The 21,770-nt window shown below is 31.1% G+C and overlaps 1 protein-coding gene across 3 annotated transcripts in view; it reads left to right on the forward strand.

The window, feature by feature from the left end:
* The window catches only part of LOC106687509 (cytoglobin-2), a 389,676-nt gene that overhangs the window by 337,127 nt on the left and 30,779 nt on the right, over window positions 1–21,770 (forward strand). For all 3 annotated transcript variants that reach the window (XM_067052441.1, XM_014431436.2, XM_067052440.1), the window contains exon 3: window positions 415–519. In XM_067052441.1, coding sequence (XP_066908542.1) covers window positions 415–519 — 105 coding nt within the window. The remainder of the gene's footprint in view (window positions 1–414; window positions 520–21,770) is intronic.

Raw genomic sequence — 21,770 nt, forward strand, 5'->3', positions numbered from 1 at the left:
TTTCTCTACATCCTGTATCATATCATATGTCATTATGATCAAATTTACTGGTTGTATTTTTTTATACAATTGTAAATATCAACAAATAAATAAAAATAAAATAAATTTGAATTAAGTTTTTTTTAAATTTTGTAAGTACTATTGTTATATTTTACATTTTTTTTTCTTTTCCTTTTCTTTATTCTCTAATTATTTTTCTCTTAGAACACTAGTAATTACTGCCCTTAATTTTAGCAGTGGCCCATTAAAGCTCTTTAATAAAAATAAATCATTTTTGGCAGTAGATTTGTGTTTAAAAATAAAATAATGTATAACTTTGATTTCTTAAATTTTACAATGATATAAAATATTTAAAATAACAATTACCAAATGTCTTAGTGAAGTTCAAAACTAATTAAGATTTTTTTTGTTTAGTCTTTTCGAGACACACCCAGATGTTCAACAGGTGTTCATGCCATTCAGCGGTATCGAACTTGAAGACCTGAAGCACAGCAAGCAGCTGAGGGCCCACGCCTTGAGGTATTTATAGCTCACTACTAATTATATATGTTAATTAATTAATTAATTAATTTAAGCCCACATACATATCTCTGCTTTAATAGTAGTACTTTAACAAAAAAAGTACTTATTTTAGTTTGAATTGGACGTATTACAAAAGATTATTCTATAGACTTTCTCTTCTGGGCTCATCCTACAGGCTTCCAAAAACTAATAGGACTGACAAAGTTTTTTTTTAATATATATTTATTGCTATTTACAACTGTATATTATAATACATTTAGTAAATCTGATCTAAGTTAAATTGGAGTGTTACAGGCGTGTAGAGAAACTACCCATTGGTAGCACTCTAATGACATTTTACATTAGCTGGTCTCGTGGCCATCTTCTTTTCAGGCGCCTCGGAGGATTGTCAGGAATGGAAGAGGATGCAAGATTAGAAACTAGGGGGTTTGAGTGGTTAGAGAGTTTATAATGAAAGGAGTGATATATGGTTCGGCTAGATCGGTTACATAGGGAACATTAAGGTCTTTATGTATGATTTTATTTGTGACAAAGCATTGAGGATTTTGGATTGTAAGGATTGAATACGAGAGGAATTCGAAGGTTTAGTGGAGCCCCAAAGCTCAACTCCATATGTCCAGATAGGCCTTATAATAGTCATGTAGATCAGTCTTTAGTAATGTGTTGGAAGTTTTGACCGTTTGTCTAGTAAGTGCTGTAATAGTCGAATTCGACGTGCAGTTTCCTGTCTTTTCAGTCTGGTGTGTGGATTCCAGGTTAATCGTATGTCCAAATGTAGTCCAAGGTAGCGGATCTGTTCGATAGGGGTAAGAGTAACATCATTAAATGAAACTGTAGGGCAGTCAGTAGGTTTACGACGAAGGGTAAAGGTGATTTGATGAGATTTGTTGGAATTTTATTCCATATACTTTATAATGGACATAAATTAAACTCAGTCTACAGTACAATCTACGAAATATTTCAAATGGAAAATGAAATTTATTTTTAAATGCGTAATCATAAAAGCAAAGGACCAATATATTTATTTATAAAAGAAATCTCTTAAAGTAAATAATTTTGCTACTCATTGTCCTATTGTTGTGGTATTTCGTATTTTCTATTAGTGAACATCTGAAACAATAGAATTATAATATTAATTATGTAGTATGAAACAACTCCGTTTGAATTACTACTATTAAATAGAAAATTCCATTTACTTACAAAAATCTATTACTAAGTATAATGCATAATTCTCTATGTATGTTTAATTACTAATCAAATTGAATATTTATTTATCATTGTTTGATGTTGGTGCCCAAATTAAATTGTTTTAAGATCTTCCCTTAAGTGTAATAAGTAGAAGTCGGATTTTCGTTCCATAAAAATCATAATTATTGAAAATTGTGCTGTAAAAACCCAAAATTGTTATTATTATTTGTTTAAAATTACAACATCACAACAATTGCATTCGAAAATATCAAAAAATTAATTTTTTGCCGGGTGAAAAAGTTTTTATTAATTAATTTTTTTTTTTAGTTTTTGTGTAACTGTTTATTGTTGTAATTTATTTATTTATTTATAACAACAAACCTGATCCTGATCGGACATACAAAATTAACACAGAAGCACTTTCTTGAATCAAATCCTTCACTGACATGTTATAGTTGTAAATGTACCCTGACGATGGAGCAAATCCTGAAAAACTGTTCACGACTAGAATCATCAAGAACTTCTTACTGCCAGAAAATTGGAAGAACCTGTTTAAGTTCCAAGGAGAACAACCTGTATCGAGAAATGATATTTATTTAATAATTTATTTATTGTTATTTACAACTATATACAAATATATACAACAAGTAAATTTGCTGTACGTGACATAGTGACATGATACAAACATCTGGAGAATCTACCCACTGATAGAACTCCAATACCATTTTTAATCATTTATTTATTGTTATTTACAACTGTATAACATATATACAACAAGTTAATTTTCTGTAGGTGAGATAGTGACATGATACAAACATGTGGAGAATCTACCCATTGATAGAACTCCAATAACATTTCTAGAGGAGAAGATCTCGAGGCCATCTTCTTTTCAGACGCCTAGGAGGATCATTAGGTAATATAGGAGAAGCCAGGTTAGAAACAAGTGGATTTTGGTGGTTGGAAAGTTTTACATGGAAGGAATGGTATCTGGTTTTGGCCAAATCGCCAACATATGGGACATAATGGCCGACTTGATTTGTAACAAAGTAAGGAACATTAAGGATTTTACGAAGGATTATCAAGAAATGTAACCTGGAAATCCAGAATACGGTGCCTCTAACCTTGGAGTTGTATACAGTACCTAAAAATTAAGCAAATAAATATAACAACAAACGTCCAACCGAGACAAAGAAAACTAATTTGAACACACGAATAAATTAAATAACTAACTTATTATACAAAATAATTGATCGATCATAAAAGTAATTTAAATCATTCAATAAAAACTGATTAATCGAAGAAACATCTTAGAAATATAAATTAAAAACTTTAAAATACTGTCTAATATGATAAACATAAGCCATCATATTAAAGTACTGAAATTATAATTAATTTTAAATTAATATCACACTAATTAAAAATCAATTTATAACTGTATTGGGTTAGTCTGTATTCTTTTGAGCACCCAGAAGTTGACTGTCATACAGTCGAGCCTGTTTTATACATTAAAAAAATAAAAGAAACAGTTTTAGAATTTTTTACGTCATTACAGATCAAAGGAGTATATTACTATGCCTTTCTTTCTTAACAGTGCCCAAACAATTTTCTTAATTATGTCTACAGTGAAAAATACTTCCGTTATAAATATTGTCAACCTTTCCCACATGCTACATTTGTCCAATTTCCTCCATTTAAAAAAAAAACGAGAATAAGAAATCAAAAAAGGGTGGTTCGTTTGTTAGCCGAAGGAATGCTTCCTGATTCAGACAAATATAGAAGTCGCCAAAAATCCCCTACCTCCTGGAAGGAGTTCATTATAAAACGGCTTTGTGTACCACTCCACTTCTTTTCCAACTCACTGATTTAAAAAACATCGTAAAGGAATTTTTTTTTATTCAACTGACTTTCCGTTGTAAAGGAGAAATCTTATTAAGGGTTTCAATTTTACATTTTTCAGTTGCATGGATACTATTGTCGATCTTTATATAATGATGAGGACATCAGACATTTGAAGATTCCCCCTAGATATGCAAAAATAAATTACTTGCAAACAAATTCGAATGTATTCGACGAATTTTAAGAATTTAACCTAGATAAAATTTAAAATTCTGGAATTATGCTTGCTTATACAATTTTCACTTACCCTCTGAATATGAGATGAAATGCATATAGTACAAGAGCCCAAGAGGAAAAAAAAAGGCAGTTATCTCACCCCAATTTTTGATTACTTTAATGAAAACTATGTATAATTAATAGTCAAAATTGATGAGTCTGCCAAGTATAGGTAGGAGGAATAAAAAATGGTAGCTGTTTCAAAGCGATAAAAAAAACTAATTTTTCATTCGGAGCTTTATATCATAAAAACTACCAACAACACTAGAAAATCTAAGAGAACATTATTTAAAGAAGAGTAAATTTTCTGAAATATTAGCCCTAAAAGAGCTATTTACGTCCAATAGTTCTGGAGACATAGGTTTTTAAAATGTTGTATGGAACGTACTGAAAGATCAGTAGTTAATGAATTTATTTTGAAAAAAACTATATCTCAAAAACGATTTGAAATACAGATGTCTATTTGCACTCAAATTAAAACTAGTTCAATGAGCTATAAAGTATTTTATTACGTTTATTTTCGTAGGATTAGTAGTTTTCATGAAATTTTCTAAAATAAATCGATTTATAGTTGTTCGGACAAATTTTTATTTACCAAATTTATATTCATATGTGAATATCATAACAACTACTACCTCTACGAAGATAAGTGTCATAAACTACTTTATAGTAAGTTAAATTTCCTTTATTTTGAGTGTTGGCAGACATGTGTTGACAGATATGTGCGTCTTATGGATCTAGAGATATATTTTTTCAAAAATCCAACATTTTATACGAACAACTAGAAATTAATATTTTGTTAAATATCAAATAACTACTACTCCTACAAAGATAAATATAATTAACTATTTTGTAGTAAATTTAACTAGCTTTAATTTGAGCGCTAGCAGACATCAGTACGTCCAAAGGTTTCTGAAATAAAGTTTTTCATAAATCAAGTTTATTGACCGAACAACTATAAATCAATTTATTTTAGCAAATATCATGAAAACTACTATTCCTATGAAGGTAAAGGTCATAAACTTCTTTATAGTCCATTAACCTAGCTTTAATTTGAGTGCTAATAGATATCTGTACGTCACATAGTTCCTGAGATATAGATTCCTCATAATAAATTAACTAACTACTAATCTTTCAGAAGATTTTTAAGAAATTTTGCTTTTTAAAAACCTATGTCTCGAGAACTATTGGACGTAAATAGCTCTTTTAGGGCTAATATTTCAGAAAATGTACTTTTCTTTAAATAATGGTCTTTAACATTTTCTATTGTTGTTGGTAGTTTTTAAGATATAGAGCTCCGAATGAGGTTCAAAATCAAGGTTTTGAAACAGCCGTCATTTTTAATCCCCCTACATATACTTGGCAGACTCATCAATTTTGACTGGTTTTTATTGAAGTAATCAAAAATTGGGGTGAGATAACTGCCTTTTTTTCTTTCGGGCTCTTGGACTAATACTTTTTTTAAATGGTTGAGAGTAAAACTAAAATCGAGGTGATTTGTTCACCTCAACAAGATCACGATATAAGTTTTTTTTTTGTTTTTTTCGGCCAAGACTCCCGTTGGAGTCCTATACTGCCTAACCAGGGTTGGGGGTCAAAAAGTTCTTCATTTTGTGGGACCGCCACTCAATGAAAAAAGTCAACGTCCCAGGCCGGATTCGAACCGGCACCGCCAATAGACATCAAATTGTTAAGACTGTGTCTTAACCACTGAGCTATGGGCGGCCCCCACGATATAAGTTCTTACTAACATTAATTATAATAATTAATTGAATATAATAATTATGTATAGTGCTATGTTTTCATGCATCTGTATATGGAATGTCATTGGATAATTATCTAAACTAATTAATTAAGATAATTGATTCATTAAGTCCTAAACAAATTTTAGAATTGGATTTATTTTTGTGTTACAAATTTACCAATTAGGAAATGAACTTTCTTTCGATGACCTTTGGTGGAAATTCCTAATATTTGGAGAAATAGAAAAAGAACACCATGCTACATTCCCCTAATATTTAAAAAGATTCAAACATATCATTTCGGTTTTTAATTATATGTATAAAAATTAGTTGTAGGAAAAAAAAAATATCTATGTAAATATAACAAAATTTCAATTATTAAGAGCATTGTTTCTACATTTCTACTGTATTAAAAATTGTACCAATCGGTAATCTATAGTATATATATATATTACTATTTCTATCAAATATTTTATAAAAATGTTAATGTCTACAGCTTTCACTTGTCACAATATTATTAAAATTATAATTGAAATTAAATTATATTGATATTTTTGCTAAAAAATACAAATTAATAAAAACAATTCGTTTAAAAAGGCACAAGCAATCCAAATGTCCACATCGCATCCAAATGTTAACAACTGGTTGTAGTTTGTCATCTCTGATGTAAATCTAGTGTGTATTCGCCAGTTTAATACTTTGAGAAAGGTACGCACGGTGAAATCAGAGGTTGTCAAAGTTAGAACTGCGAAGTCCTTAATTAGAAACAAAATCTTAATATCTCTTGAAGCATGAAGGAAACTTGAAGAATACTTAAGGGAGATAAATAGAAGGATTCTCCTTCCGAGAAACAGGTCCTTCCAGGAGGAACTTGTCTACTTTACAAGAAGGAGAGTAATCAAATTATGAGATTATGTCGCCTAAGAAGTGATGGTTGAAATTAGTTAGTGAATGGTAAGCATGTTCGGAACAATATATAAGAATAATAATACTAACTAATTAATTTAATAAAATCAATAAATAAGAACAATTTATTATTATTGCGATAGAAATATGGGCAAGATAAAGGAATAATCGCAATGATTGCCAAATAAATATCTATACAAATATAAAACATCAAATGGTCCTACAAGTGACATAAATTAGGATAAAAATGAAAAATTCCAACCCAATTGTCTCGAGTCGCTAAAATATCAGTAAATTAGATCAATAATCATGGTAAAAAAAAGGTATTTAATTTTTTTTTATCTTTTGATTGCTATGAAAATTCGTATTTAATGGTTTCTTGAAATGTGAAAAATTATTATCAATCTTGTTCCTGTCTAGAATATAGCAGATTTATCGAACCCGTGAAAAATGAAATGAGATCGGATACTCTTAGCTATTTCTGATATTCCAGTCGGTCTTACCAGGTTTTGTAAAATCCGTTTCGAATTAGGCCTATGTTGTTCCCATAAATGCAATTTAAGGAAAGCTAAATCAAAAACTTTTTTTATTTTTATTTATTTATTGATATTTACAACTGTATAAAAGATACAACAAGTAAATTTGATCATAATCACATAATGATATGATACAGGATGTAGATAAACTATCCAGTAGTAGAACTCTAAAAAATCAAAAACTAAAAAAAAAGAAAAAAAAAAAGATTACTGTTGGTTGTGGCTAAGTGCCATCCATATTAAAAGAGAAAACAAAAAAAGAATACGGGTATTAAAGAAGAAGAAACTCTTCTAGTAGAACAGAAAGGAAGATAACTAAAAAAGATAAAATAAAATAAAGATTCTTTATTGTCCTTTTTAATTCCTCTTATATACAATTTCTATGTTTGTGTATAGAGGAAGGTTGGATTAAGACCAACCAGGATGCTCTGTCATACCATAACTTACATTCATATTCACGCCTTTTATGAGACTAGGTTATTTTAAGAATTGTAATACTTTATCCTACTATATACCATACATTCATAAGTTTTTTTGTTGTTTTTTTTATCATTTATTTATTGTTATTTACAACTGTATAACATATATGCTACAAGTAAATTTGCTGTAGGTGAGATAGTGACATGATACAAACATGTGGAGAATCTACCCATTGATAGAACTCCAATAACACTTCTAGAGGAGAAGATTCCGAGGCCATCTTCTTTTCAGACGCCTAGAAGGATTATTAGGTAATGAAGGAGAATCCACGTTAGAAACAAGTGGATTTGGGTGGTTGGGAAGTTTTCCATCGAAGGAATGTTATCTGGCTTTGGCCAAATCGGCAACATATGAGACATTGAGGTCATGATGGATGACTTGATTTGTAACAAAGTAAGGAGCGTTAAGGATTTTGGACTGTAAGGTTTGGATTCGGGAGGAATTTGATGGTTTAGTGGAGCCCCAAAGCTCAACTCCGTATGTCCAAATAGGCCTTATAATAGTCATGTAGATCAGTCTTTTGTAATGGATTGGCAATTTAGACCATTTGTCTAGTAAATGTTGTAATAGTCGAACGAGCAGTTTCCTGTCTTTTCAGTCTTGTATGAGGATTCCATGTCAATCGTTTGTCGAGATGTAGTCCTATGTAACGGATCTGTTCTACAGGAATAAGTGGGGTATTATTAAAGGATACTTTTGGGTAAGAGGTTTACGACGAAGGATAAATGTGATTTGGTGAGATCTATTGGTATTAATTTTAATCCTTCAATTTTGGCACCATTCTTCAAGGGTGGTGATGTGGGATTGGAGAGTTAGGGATACAATGTAGGATCATTGTTAACTGACAATAGACATGTATCATCGGCATACGTGGTGAGGATAGCGTTAGGATGGGTTGGGATGTAAGCTGTGATAACTGTATAAAGGATAGGACCAGGGATACTACCCTGAGGTACACCAGCAGACTGACGGAATAGGGATGAATAAGCGCCGTTGTAATTTACTTGAAATAATCTATCGGAGAGATAATAACGGCTAATGAGGAAGTATGTAGAGGGTAGGAATTTACGGATCTTGTATAGCAGTCCTGGGTACCAGACTCGTTCAAAAGCCTTTTCTACATCAAGAAAGACTCTCGAGCAGTACATTCCGTAAATGTAAATGAATAGAAAAATACATGTATTGTTAGAAAGCTATGCTGGTGAGCATACATAAAAGGTTTTTATTTTCAATTATTATAGTTAGTATATCCAATTATAGTTTAAAACACTATAACTTTAATTTTTTAAAATTTAAAATAAACAGAATTCATAAAATTTAATAAATAATTAACCTCCATGATAATGTGTCATATTCTATATTACAACGGCAGCTATACTTGAATAATATATGTTTAATAGTGGAAAATATTAAATTTATATGAAATATAAATATTCTGGAAAATTGTAGACACTTTTACTTAAGACAAAAGTAAATGGTGTCCCGCTCATCAAGCAAGAATTGATTTAGAACAAAGTTTTCAGCCTACCGCATTTCAGTCTAGTCCGCTTCTTTCTGAGTTCACTAAAGCAATTAAAATATCTCTACTTGTCAAATAAATCTCTGGCTTTGTGGTCTTCTGTCGAGTTTCCAAAGCCAGTACTGGGGTTAAACGATTATGGAAGTTTTAGCTCTGAATCTCTGAAACTCAACTTCAGCTCTCCGATGGACTATTTTCTGGAACGGTTTGTTTGAAATTAATTATTTGACTCCACTCGTTTCATAAGCCACACGGCATATGGTAAACGAATTGATACTTTTGGTAGTAGAATTTCACAGAAGTACGTATAGTGGTAATAGGGAAAATCGACATAATAGTACAAGAGCCGGAGAGAAAAAAAGGTAGTTATTTCACCCAATTCTAATTGTTTATTACTTTATAAAAACTATGTATTGGGTTGTAAAATAAGTTCGTAGCGTTTAAAAAATCATGTTTATTAGGTAAATAATGTTTACGTATTCTAAAAAAAGGATAGTTTAGGTGCTTTTATGCATCATTTTCAACCGAGATTGCTTATCATTAAGTGGTATTTTGCTTACTCAAAATGGAAAGGAAAAAAATTAATTTCCTTCATTTAATGATTTTTTATTTCCGAAAGGAAAATCAAAGTCGGTTAACAAAATTTACAGTGTGTATGGCGATGATGCCTTAGGAGAAAGTACCGTCTGTAAGTGGTTTGCTCGGTTCAGACCAGGAAATTTTGACTTGGAAGATGCAAAGCGCTTGGGTCATCCTTCAAGTGTTGATGATTAACATATCTTATGCAAGTGTCTCAAATCCTTTAGAAGTGATATATGGGTTCCTCACAATTTGATGGAACCGAATTTATTGGACCGCAAGTTACATAATACAAAAATCAGTGAAGACTAAATTGACTTTATTCTAACATATTTACAAGAACTACATGTTACTGTTACTAGTCTCTATCTAATGATTTCTTAGCTATCTAGTCTAGGAAATATATATGAACACTTGAGAAGGGGGGTAGAAGGAATAGTGAAATAGGAGAAGGGGTTTGGACCAATCAGATAATTTAGGAAATATCTGGAAGGGGGAGGGGAAGGCGTGAATTGAACAGGGTGGCCCGCCTTCCGAGAAATTGGAATGACCCAAGTACTCGTGAGAACTGACTTACATGTGTTAACCATAAAATAGTTAGACTGATGCAATTCCATTGTGAGATGACAGCTTGTACCTGCCTAAGTGTCAACCCTTGCTTTTTCTTTTACATTGGTATAGAATACTAAGGAAAGGTCACTTCCTCTATGGTCAGTGTCTGTCGAAATGTGCCAGATGTCTATAGTTTATACTATACAGTTTATAATGATAGTCTATTTATAATAATAGCTGTTAAATAATATAGCGTTCGTTAACTCGCATATCCATTAGAGATTCCCTCCTGAAACGCAATGTTAATGATCCATTTTTTCCACCCACTCTATTCACCAGACCTTGCTCCAACAGATTTTCACTTATTTCGGAGCCTTCAAAATTCTCTTTACGGAACACTTAAACTCGCTCGAAAAAATCTGAGATTTTCTGGAAAGACGAAATAAAAAAAATTACCTGAAAGATAGCAACATGTAATAGATCATAATGGGTCATATGTAATTAATTAAAAATACTACAAGAATCTGAAGTTTTTATTGAAATCACTAGTAAAAATGCTACGTACTTATTCTACAATTACTAATATAATTACTAGTCAAAATTGATGACTCCCAAGTATGGGTTGGGGAATAAAAAATGTTCTATTAGCGCTCAAATTATAGCTAGTTTAATCTACTATAAAGTAATTTATAATATTTATCTTCGTTAAGAATAGTAGTTTTTATGATATTAAACAAAATAAATTCACAAAATGTTGATATCTAGGTGTTCGGACAAAAATATTTTAGTTAATATCATGAAAACCACTACTCCTGCGAATTTATAAGTCAAAAACTACTATAGTACAAGAAATCAGCATTAATTTTAGTGCTGGCAGACATGTGTACGTCTTACGGCTTTTGAGATATAGATTTCTCAAAATTAGTTCACTGACTACTGATTTTTAGTGCAATTTTTATGAAATGTTGCTTTTTATAATGCTACAACTTGAGAACTATTGAACGTAAATAGCTCTATTAGAGGTCATATTTTAGCAAATTTACTCTACTTTAAATGATGTTCTCTTAGGTTTTCTATTATTGTTAGTTTTAAAGATATAAAGCTCCGAATGGAAAATTGCTTTTTTTTTAACGTTTTGAATAGGCGCCATTTTTTATTCTCCTTAACTATACTTGGCAGACTCATCAATTTTGACTAGTTTTTATTAAAGTGATAAAAAATTAGGGTGAAAAAAAATGCCTTTTTTCTCCTCTTAGGCTCTAGTACTTTAAGGGAGAAAGGTAATAAATTGTTTGAGAATCTCAAAAGTTAGGAAATAAAAGCGAAAAAAATCTTTTGCTCAAAAATGTATTCAAGTTTAAAACCAATACCAATAAAGTTAAAATATTGTATAGAAAACATGTCTCTGTTTGAATATAAGATAAAAGTATTATTATCCAAATGTCAACATTCGCAACAGGCAAGCGAAACGTTCAAACCCAGTTGAGTTGGGAAAATTAAAATATTTAATACGCTTGGGAAATGAAGCCAAAATTGTTGGGAATTTTAGATTTTGCTCCTTCCCCTTCTCCCTAATCAAAGTCCATGATGGTAATCAACTTCATTTCTCACTCATTCGTTATTGATTTATGCTACTTTTACCTTCTGCCCTTAACAGTTCGTTAAAATTATCCTAAAACAGATGAAAGTAAATTTTTTAAAATCTGGTGTGTTACGTTCATCACAGAACTTTCCACTAATTTTGTAAAAGAGGCTGTTAATGGACATATTGACTAAATCCAATTTCAAAACTTTTTAGAAAAGAACTTTTAATTGTATTTCTCGCTTCAAAAGTTTTAACGATCACATCTTGTGAAAAAGTAAGGTAGAAATATAACAACAAAACAGATTAATAAAATTTAAAGGTAAATCTTGTCCAGTTATTAGAAGTTTAGTCCGAAAATGGTTGGTTTAAAAAAAAATAATTTTTCACAATAATATGAAATACAAAAAATACAATATATAAAATATTATGATCAACAATTTATGGTACAGTTGTGAAAATAATATTTTTAAAAAACAATGTACAAACGATAATGGTAAAGCACAAAATAGAAATGAGCAAGTTGTAAATTATAACGAGAAAACAAAAAGTTTATAAAAAAAAAAAGGCAAAAAAACCTTGATAAAAAATCATTTTAAAATAGAAAAAAGAGAAAGCAATAAAAATTAAATAAGGATAAAAAAATACTAAGTAAATAAATATCACAAATTGAGATCCATTCCTAGAATAACAGTAGTATAAAAAGGGCATTTGAAAAATATAAAATTCAGACTATAATCATTCCGTTTTTATTATTCCAGAAATTCAAATTGGGATTAGTGAACTTTTGTTTATTACTATATTTATGTTTACAGCTTATAATGGGCTAATAATATATAATGTACTATTATTTCTATTGATTGCACATGATTGCTACAGAATGCCATCAAATATGACCATGGAAACATATGATTTTGTTTTTATAAGTTTAAGCTTGTAACTCAACACTCGGCAGCCCAAGATACAAGAAACATTACCACAGTGTTCAGGAAATGATATTGAAATGAACGGACCATTCGCCTATGGTTTGAAAAAGTTTTGACTGGTGAGAGAGATTTTGATAACCAATCCAGAGGTAGACCTCAACCAGCAATTGACGACGAAGAACTTAGACTTACTGTGGATGAAAACTCTTTCCAAACAGTTTAAGGACCATGAGTTTGTATTAACAGTTTCTTAACACTTAAAGACATTGGTGAAGTAAATAAGTAGATCGACGGATACCTCATGAACTTAAAGAGTGGCAGCAGTTGAAGCGTTATGATACATGTGTTTCATTGATTACAAAAAAATAGCCTTTTTTTCGAAAATTACGGGTAATGAAAAGTGGATTGTATATGACAACACGCGTTGGTCAGGTTAATTCTTAAGTATCGACGAAAGACTGGTACACATTCCAAAACCAACATGCCAACAAATTTACATCCTGTTTGGACTGGATCTTCCTCAAATTTTAAGCTATGAAGGAATTAGATCCAAGTCTAGATTTTAAGATATCAGAAGGGGTTTAGTTAGAGAGAAAGTGATAAAGAGAGAAACTAATATATTAAAATAAAACGAAATAACTGGTAGAAGTGGAAGGCCGAAAAGAATACAATAATGTTTATTAGATAAGTAAGAATTTAGATATGGGGGAAAAAGTGGTCCGTAGGTGAGATGTGAGTATCAAGAGGAGAAAAAAAAGGCAATCCTTCCCCGCCGGACCCGCCCCGCTAAATCCCCGGAGAGCGACGGCCCTATATCGCTTTTTAAATATTAACTTAAAACGGGAAGGATATAGTTTAATTAATTAAGATTTAGTTTAATTTAATTAAGATAGTTTAATCGAGCAATATTTAAAAAGCGCCCGAAATTGAAAAACGGCATCAAAGTAGTCCATAGGTGAGATGTGAGTATGATCTGGTGAGGTTTACTATTTGGGTTGGTACAAAAGATCTTACTTGTGTTACTGGTTACTCGTTGTCTGCCCAATATGCTATGGGTCACCTGATGGATGGTGTCCATCACATCCACATCGTACTGCAGTGATATTAACTTCCAATAAAAGCGCAACAAGTGCATTAAAAACGACCTATATTGGTTAATCGTAGGGGAATTACACTCATACACGGCAAGACCTCATGTCTCCTGATCGACCGTGAAGGAACTAAACTAGCTGTTACGAAGTCCTTTCACACCCACTTTATTCGCCAGTCTTATCTCGACCAGTTTTCATCTGTTAAAAATTAGTTTAAAAAAAACTCCCTTTTAACTACCCAGTTTCACTCATGAGCCTACATCACTTGAAACTAACTATATTTTCTAGTTTTTTATATTTTCATTTTAAATCGAAAACAGGCTTTTATTAGGAGAGATCGTGCATCTCAATTTGGCCAAAAATGTTATGTAATCATTTTGTATGAAATTTCATCTACTTACATTTTGTATGGGAAGTTTATCTTTGTAAAATACTTGGTTAAGAAAAAAGTTTCAAAATTTTGGCTTTTTTAGTTGTATACCGGTGGCTGTTGAGGTAAAGAACCAAAGTTCAGATGCAGCGTCCCAAAATATATATAAAATTGTTGTTTGCCAGAATATTCACCCATTACTTTCAAATACATGACGTATCATTAAAATCAAATGCGGGAATGATTCAGACTGGAAATTGGAGAATATGATATTCCAGCAGCCATTATTGACGCGTGGTTTCTAAATTACAGAATCACACTGGACTAATTGGTCCCCACATTTAAATTGCAATTAAATTGAGCTCTACCAATTATTTTAATTAAAACAAATTATATATGTTCCAGTTAAACTCACGCTCAGTGGAACGGAGGTGTGCGTTCATAATTGCCTTGATAAAAGATACTTAATAAACTTTCTGTTTATTTTAGTATTATTAAAAATATTTTTTATTTTTTTTTAGATTATGTAATTCATTATTTTTTATTGAAAATCTGAAATATTTATTTTTTTCTATTTTATTTTCACATACCTATATCGAATAACCAATGCTCCCAAAATAGTCTGTTTATGTGGTCAGCCTAGCTTACAAACGAAAATTCATACAAATTTGAAGTAACTTATTTGAGTTTAGGTACATGTGCTGGTAGTTGAAAAGAACTTTTTCGATAAAATCAATCAAGTGGTATACATTTCCGGTAATAAGAGTAGTTAAGGGTAATATTGACTTGGTATATATCCGTTGAAAAGCCAAAGATTTTGGAAAAAAAAAATATGGAACATAATAAGCCGTAGAAAGTAATGGAGTATGACGAAAAACTAATAAAAGAAAGGTCTTTTTTTACATGAAATCTAACTTACGTGCATATACGCAGTTTAGCCACTAGATAATGTTTGCCTGTTACCATAATTATTAGAAAAAAAATTTTTTAAATTCAATTAGCATATATATGAGCCTTCCAGTTGACAGGATAATTAAATCCATATAATTATTCCGAGTATATTGCACTATTTTGCTTTGAATAAGTAGTTAAGAGTAGAATGTACATTTTAGTAAACTATTTTTTTTTTTTTTTTATTTCTATCGTACTATTGCAACTAGATATGTTGTTAAATGTACTTTTCTGGAAACTGTTGCGTTTGGAGAACAGGAAGGCTCATTTGAAAAATTAGTATGGGGAAGGATTATCACAGTGAATAATATAAAAATATCTGTTCTGAAGCGAGATAGGATAAATTTCAAAAATAAAGAACAAGAAAATAACTTTTAAAAAAATAATAATAAAGGCTCAACGAAACCGAAGGTTCGATACCGATGCCCCAATCGCACTCTACATACGTTCTACTTCCAGTGACGCCCGTCCAAATTCTATTACACTAAATCAGTTTTAGCGCAATCCTCCTATCTACGTTTCAGTCTACCCCTTAGGCATTTACTAGCTAAGGATCAGCTCGTTACAAATCCATACAACCTCACACGCCTTTCTTGTACGCCGCAATGCTATAACCTGAATGAAATTTACAGGCTGCAGTCTCCTTAATTGATTTTAGTAGTGTATGGTAATCTGTATATAGTAATAACAACTATGGAAAGAATATCTGGTGCGGTTCCCCCATTGCACAACTTTGACTTGCCACTCTACTTTGAATTGAAATTAATCCTTGTTCGTTTCAGAATATATATTTTTGTATTAATCTCTGTTGTAATCCTTCCCCGTAATAATTTTCCAAATGAGCCTATAGTGTTTTGTAGCCTTCTAATTTCACCCGTTAATTCATACTTTTTCCTTATTATTCCTATTTTACATAATATTTTATTTTCTAAAACCTTATGGCGCTGTTCATCCCTTATTGCCACGTCTTGCATCCATAAAGACCAGTGAAAAGTATAATAGTTTAGTAAATTCTAATTTTTAAGTTTTTGCATAGAAGGCGTTAGTTAAGCATTTTCGAAATCGAAAAATAACAAGTATTTTCCGCCTTCAACCTCGCTTTTATTTCATCTTAAATTTCGTTTTTTCTAGTCACTGTAGAACTTTAAAAATAAAGAAGAACAAAATCATAAGGGTACTCCTCAAAGAAGAAAATTTTATGTTTTTTGGGTTGCAAAATCTGAAGTTCATGCTTACCTTCTCGTCAGCTACTAGCTTCATATCTAAAAAAGAAATAAAACTCTAAAGGTTGGACTTTTTTTTTAGCTTTTTTGCTTACCACTAAATAAATAACTATTTTTTTAAGACAAACATTCTATAAAAAATTGAAGTAGACCAAATTGCTTACAAATTACGTATATCAAATTTAATTTTCTGATATTCTGCACATATATTTTTTCGCAACGAAAAATTATTAAATTTAGTTTTCTAGAAACTTTTGTGACTGGAATTACTCAATTTTTCAACAGAAAGGCTCATTTTGGAAAATTAGTATGGGAAAGGATTACCACAGAGATTAATACAAAAATATATGTTTTGAAATGAGCGAAGATTAATTTCAATTCAAAGTAGTGTGGCAAGTCAAAGTTGTACAATGGGGGAACCGCACCAGATATTCTTTCCATAGTTGTTATTACTATATACAGATTACCATACACTACTAAAATCAATTAAGGAGACTGCAGCATGTAAATTTAATTCAGGTTATAGCATTGCGGTGTACAAAATAGGCGTGTAAGGTTGTAGGGATCGTTTTTAAATTTATTTAATGTAATCCACAACTGTACAAATAATATATACAATAAGTAAATATGTGGAATGTTTCATGTACACTTGAAAATCTTGTACTTGGTAGGACTTTAAGCATTAATTTAAATTAGAAGGTCTCGTGGCCATCTTCTTTTCAGACGCCTCGTAGGATCATCAGTAATTGTTAAGGATGAGAGATTAAGAAATAATGAGTTAGGATGGGTTTGGAATTTGGAACGAAAAGACGCATATCTGTTTTGGGCCAAATCTGCAACGAATGTTAAGGCCTTTGTAGATGAGTTAATTTGTAACGTAATAAGGAGCATCAAGGATTTTACGTAGGACTTTGGATTGCAAGGATTGGATGCGGGAGGAATTTGATGGTTTTGTAGAGCCCCAGAACTCAATACCATGTGTCCAAATTGATCTGATTATCATAGTGTATAATAATTTTTAGTTGTGAATGGGAAGTTTAGAGCGTTTGTCAAGTAGGTGTTGTAGCAATCGAAATATACGAGCAGTTTCTTGTCGTTTCAGTCATAAATATACATGTTAAAATGGGAATATTTTTTCCATGATAGTATAGGGATTTAAATTTAAATTTCACATATTTTTTAGTTATAAACCCTTTTAAAAACTCCCATTAAATTTCTGGCATCATACTCTTCTTCCTGACAAGCTCACCTGCTAGATGACGTACCGTGTTTATCTCATCTCCCACCGCCGCGGGCGTCTTTTTTCCATTTTCCACTCCAGTTAGTCATTTCCATTTTAGTAGAAAAATTTGTCAGTCTATTATCCAATCAAAAATATTACTCAGCAGGGGCTTAAACCGATATTACAATTTTAGAAGTGTAGAATTTTCACTTTTTTAAAAAGTTAATAATACAACCGTTTTACAGCTATTTATGGGCGTGTTTATAATTATCATTGAGATTTCTTTTCTTAGCCTTCATTAAGAGTAATAACATTATTAGTTCATACATACATAATACAAGAAATCTATTATGTATACTTTAGTGCGTCCCTTTGTGTGGCACTATAAGGTGTTGATACATATTAGTCCAGTAAAGGTAGCATAGTCCAGCCATAGAATTAATGAAGACCATTCTTTTTTTTTTTTTTTTTTTCTTACCTCCTGGAGCAAAGAAAAAGGCATTTCTTTTTTTGCCGGGATGGCATTATAAGAATGGTTGCCGGGTCCGCTGAAGGCGGTGTCAACAATGATAGCATATGTTTGCCTGGAGGTACCTGCTATCCTGCTAACCACCAGCATTTACTGTACCGGCATTTTGTTCCAAGTATTTTCTACCATGAGGGAACAAACAACCCAGGTTTGAATTTAGTAAGACAGGCTTAGGTATTTTCCAACGTAGGTATTAAAGCAATTGGGAAGAAGCAAGAAGCGGGACCCTTCATTTATCCCTATAAAACTGGAACATCTGAAGACCCGGCTCGGTTTTGTCTTTGATTTAGGGTTTGTCTCAGACGTTTATAAGCATATAAATAAATAATGAGTTATTATTAATATATTCAACACTAATTTATTACAAGCTGCTAAGAGAAAAAGTACATCATAGTACGATACAGTGTTACGTAATATCTGCAGGCGCAAAAATCATCAAAAATACCAGCTGAACAGTGCAGTTTACAGTCGTTGCAGGAACTGTCACAGCGACTGCCTTGGTATAAATTGTATATAATTTGTTGCCATGACAGCATTACTGTGGCGGTACGACAATACTGTCACGTGAACTGCTTCATCTATATGTCAGGACAGTGAAATGTAATGGCAATCAGGCTAGAAAATTGTTCTCATATCGAGTTATGAGTAAAAGTGAACAAGTGCCGTCGAAAAACTAAAAAACACCTAATCACTTTTACCACTACCCCGATAATATATTTTCGTGTAAATATATTAATATGTTGATTGTTTTTTAACTTCAAATATATCCGTATCAATAGTAATGGGGATTTGGTACTAACAGCCGTAATGCTCCACTGTCTCACTTTTGTGCACTACTACTTCCAAAGAAAATTGTTAGCGTGTAAAACAGCCTTAAATTAATATAAATTTATATTGCACACTTACCTATTCTAACCATTTAGTTTAATTTATTGGGAAAAAAGTGTGTGTGTATATATATTGGACAGTAATCAGTCTATAGATAATATTAAAAGAGATAAGAGAGAATAGGTTGAGACTTGTTGAATTTGTTTTTTCCTCTTTCTTTTTTTCCTTTTTTTTTTTCTTCTTTCCCTTTTTGTCTCACAGAGTCGATAATACCCAGCCAAGGTCTAATACAAATGATGATGTAAGAATCCTAGTGAGTCAAGAATAATGGTTTCCGCCATGCTCTGAAACTGATTCCTCTCACCACCCGACCACTCCAAAAAATTACTCGTTAAAGAGGCATGGTTCTCCTACTTCCGAACTTAAGGCCTTTCACTGAAAATCGTCTTTCGCCAAATTCTTCTGTATAATTTTCCTGTAACTAAGGAATACATTTTATATAAATATCCTCTTTCTCTGCCTTTATCATGGCACTCTGTTACTCATCATTCGTTTCGAATAATATCGTGAGATCCAATTAAGTCTTCCTTTTCAGTCGCTCTAAACGCTAGAATGTCTACAAGTATTGTCGACTCCTCTGTATCTGCGGAACACACTTCTTGGAAACATTAATTTTTCTTCTCTAGTAGTTCGGTTATTTTCTTATTATATTATTGTCCCAGCAGGTGGCAAGGAATATTTTATTAGGAAGTTTTCCCAATACATAAGCTGGGGTTTCTAATTCTCGTCTACATTTGTGACAGAGGGGTCCAACATCTTTCGCCTCACCTTCGATTGAAGGAACTCCTCGGATTTCACATTTAATTGTAGCGCTTTTGTCCATCCCGAGCCAGTAAGAACGTTACTGTCATATATGAATATATTGACTTAAATCCATTACTCATAAGACAATAACTGTCGTGACATTTTTCACACATAATGCGTGTGGCACATATAATGTTATAACAATTCTACATATCCTGTAAACAATTTTAGAGACTGTTTTACCGTTTCTTGGAAAATTAGAGAGAAAAAACGGAAATTGTTTCTCATCTCTAGACATTTATTGACCATAATTCAGTGAGGCAGTTTCCCTTTCAATAACGTATAGCTCTATCAACATTCCTCTCTTCTTCCGCATGTTCAACAATTTACATAATCGGTTTACTCTCATCAAATTTATGCTTCAATTCGTTTATTTTTTTTATTATTATTTTTCAATTTTTTATTTACTTTTTTTTAAAAACAAGTCCATGTTTATTCATGGAAGAATGTGGTGATTAGTATAAATCAAATTAAAAAAAAAAAAAAATATAGAAACAATCCATCAGTGGATAACGATCTTATGATTTATATTCGTTGAAGTTTTAAAAACTATAATATATTCTTATGTGGATCAATATTTTTATAAGTATGAATTTGATTAAGCTCTTAAGCTCTTGCCTTTTTCTTTGTTCCAGGAGGTAAGAAAAAAAATTATAATTATGAATAAAAAAAAGCTTTACAAGTATTTCTCTCCGAATACTTCACTTAACATTCAATGCCTAGACAGTTCTTTACAATAAAAATTTCTTAAATTAAATAAGGTCATATTTAATAATTTAATTTACATACATATTGACAAAAAAGTTTCCGTAAGTTATGAAATTTAAATCAGAGCCACTAATTGCTTTTACAAAATACACAATAAAAGAAAGATTTTAGAATTTAAAGGAAAAAAAATATAAGAAATAGTTTTTTCACTAAAATTTTAATAAATCCTACTTCAAATAAAGATTATCTAAAATAAATTTTACATTAATGCCATTACATTGAATCTTTTTTTACAAGAGCTGTGTAAAATTTAAAAAACACATTCAATTTATTTTGCTAGGAAATAGTTGTTTTAAAAAGTATGTTTCTTTTATTTATTTTTTTTCGATAGGTACCTTGTATTGGATATAATATTTAAGCGAAAGAACGAAAGTGCCGTAGATTTCTTTCCATTTCATACAAAAAAAATTAATTTTTTCTTAAATTACTTAAATGATATATGCATAATATACTGTCCCAATTGATTTCTTTTTGATACCTCTATTGACAAACTATCAGGATATCAATCCAGAAATTAGTAGAGTGTTGTCAAACATTTTCCAACCATTTCTAGTACTTAGCTCATGAAACAGATCCAATCCTTATGTGATTATAAAATTTCCACTGCAGTCAAATAATAAATTTTAAAAAAGCCAAGATTACGCAGCAAGCAAAAGTGGATGGAAAAATTTTAAATTGTGCCACAAAATGATTTTTAAAAAATAAAACAAAATAAATTATATGTAAGATGACATTATGGACGAAAATTTCAAATCTTCATGCTAGATGAGGATAGCCTTACACAATTATGCAACTATTTTTTTATAAAAAAATAGTTGGGTAGGACCAAAACTTCCAGGAGGTGACAAAATGAAGGTCTCCTAATATGCATATATTATTTTTTTTTTCATAAAAACTTTTTTTGTTGATAGATATTACAATCTGCCGCACCGTTGTGAGCATTAGGTAATAAGTGATAACTGATCACACTCATACTACAATAAAGTAACAAAAAAATAAATAAAATCTCTCATAAAATATATACAAAGAGAAGGATAAAGAAAATGAACGGAATCGAACTATGTGCATAAAAAAATAAAATAGTCTCTAGTCACATTTGAGGCGTTTGGTTTCAAAACCGGTTACATCCATTTTCAAAAATTTTTCAGGACTGATCAAAAAAGATTAAATTTAAAAAATTAATCAATTTAGCAATTTTTTTTTTTATTTTTTTCGTCGTTTTGCAAACAATTAACTTCAAACAAAATTTTTTGACGTCTTTTCATCACCTGTTTTTTTTT

Source organism: Halyomorpha halys, unplaced genomic scaffold (assembly GCF_000696795.3).
Source record: "Halyomorpha halys isolate HHAL.00 unplaced genomic scaffold, Hhal_1.1 Scaffold972.1, whole genome shotgun sequence".
NCBI lineage: Eukaryota > Metazoa > Arthropoda > Insecta > Hemiptera > Pentatomidae > Halyomorpha > Halyomorpha halys.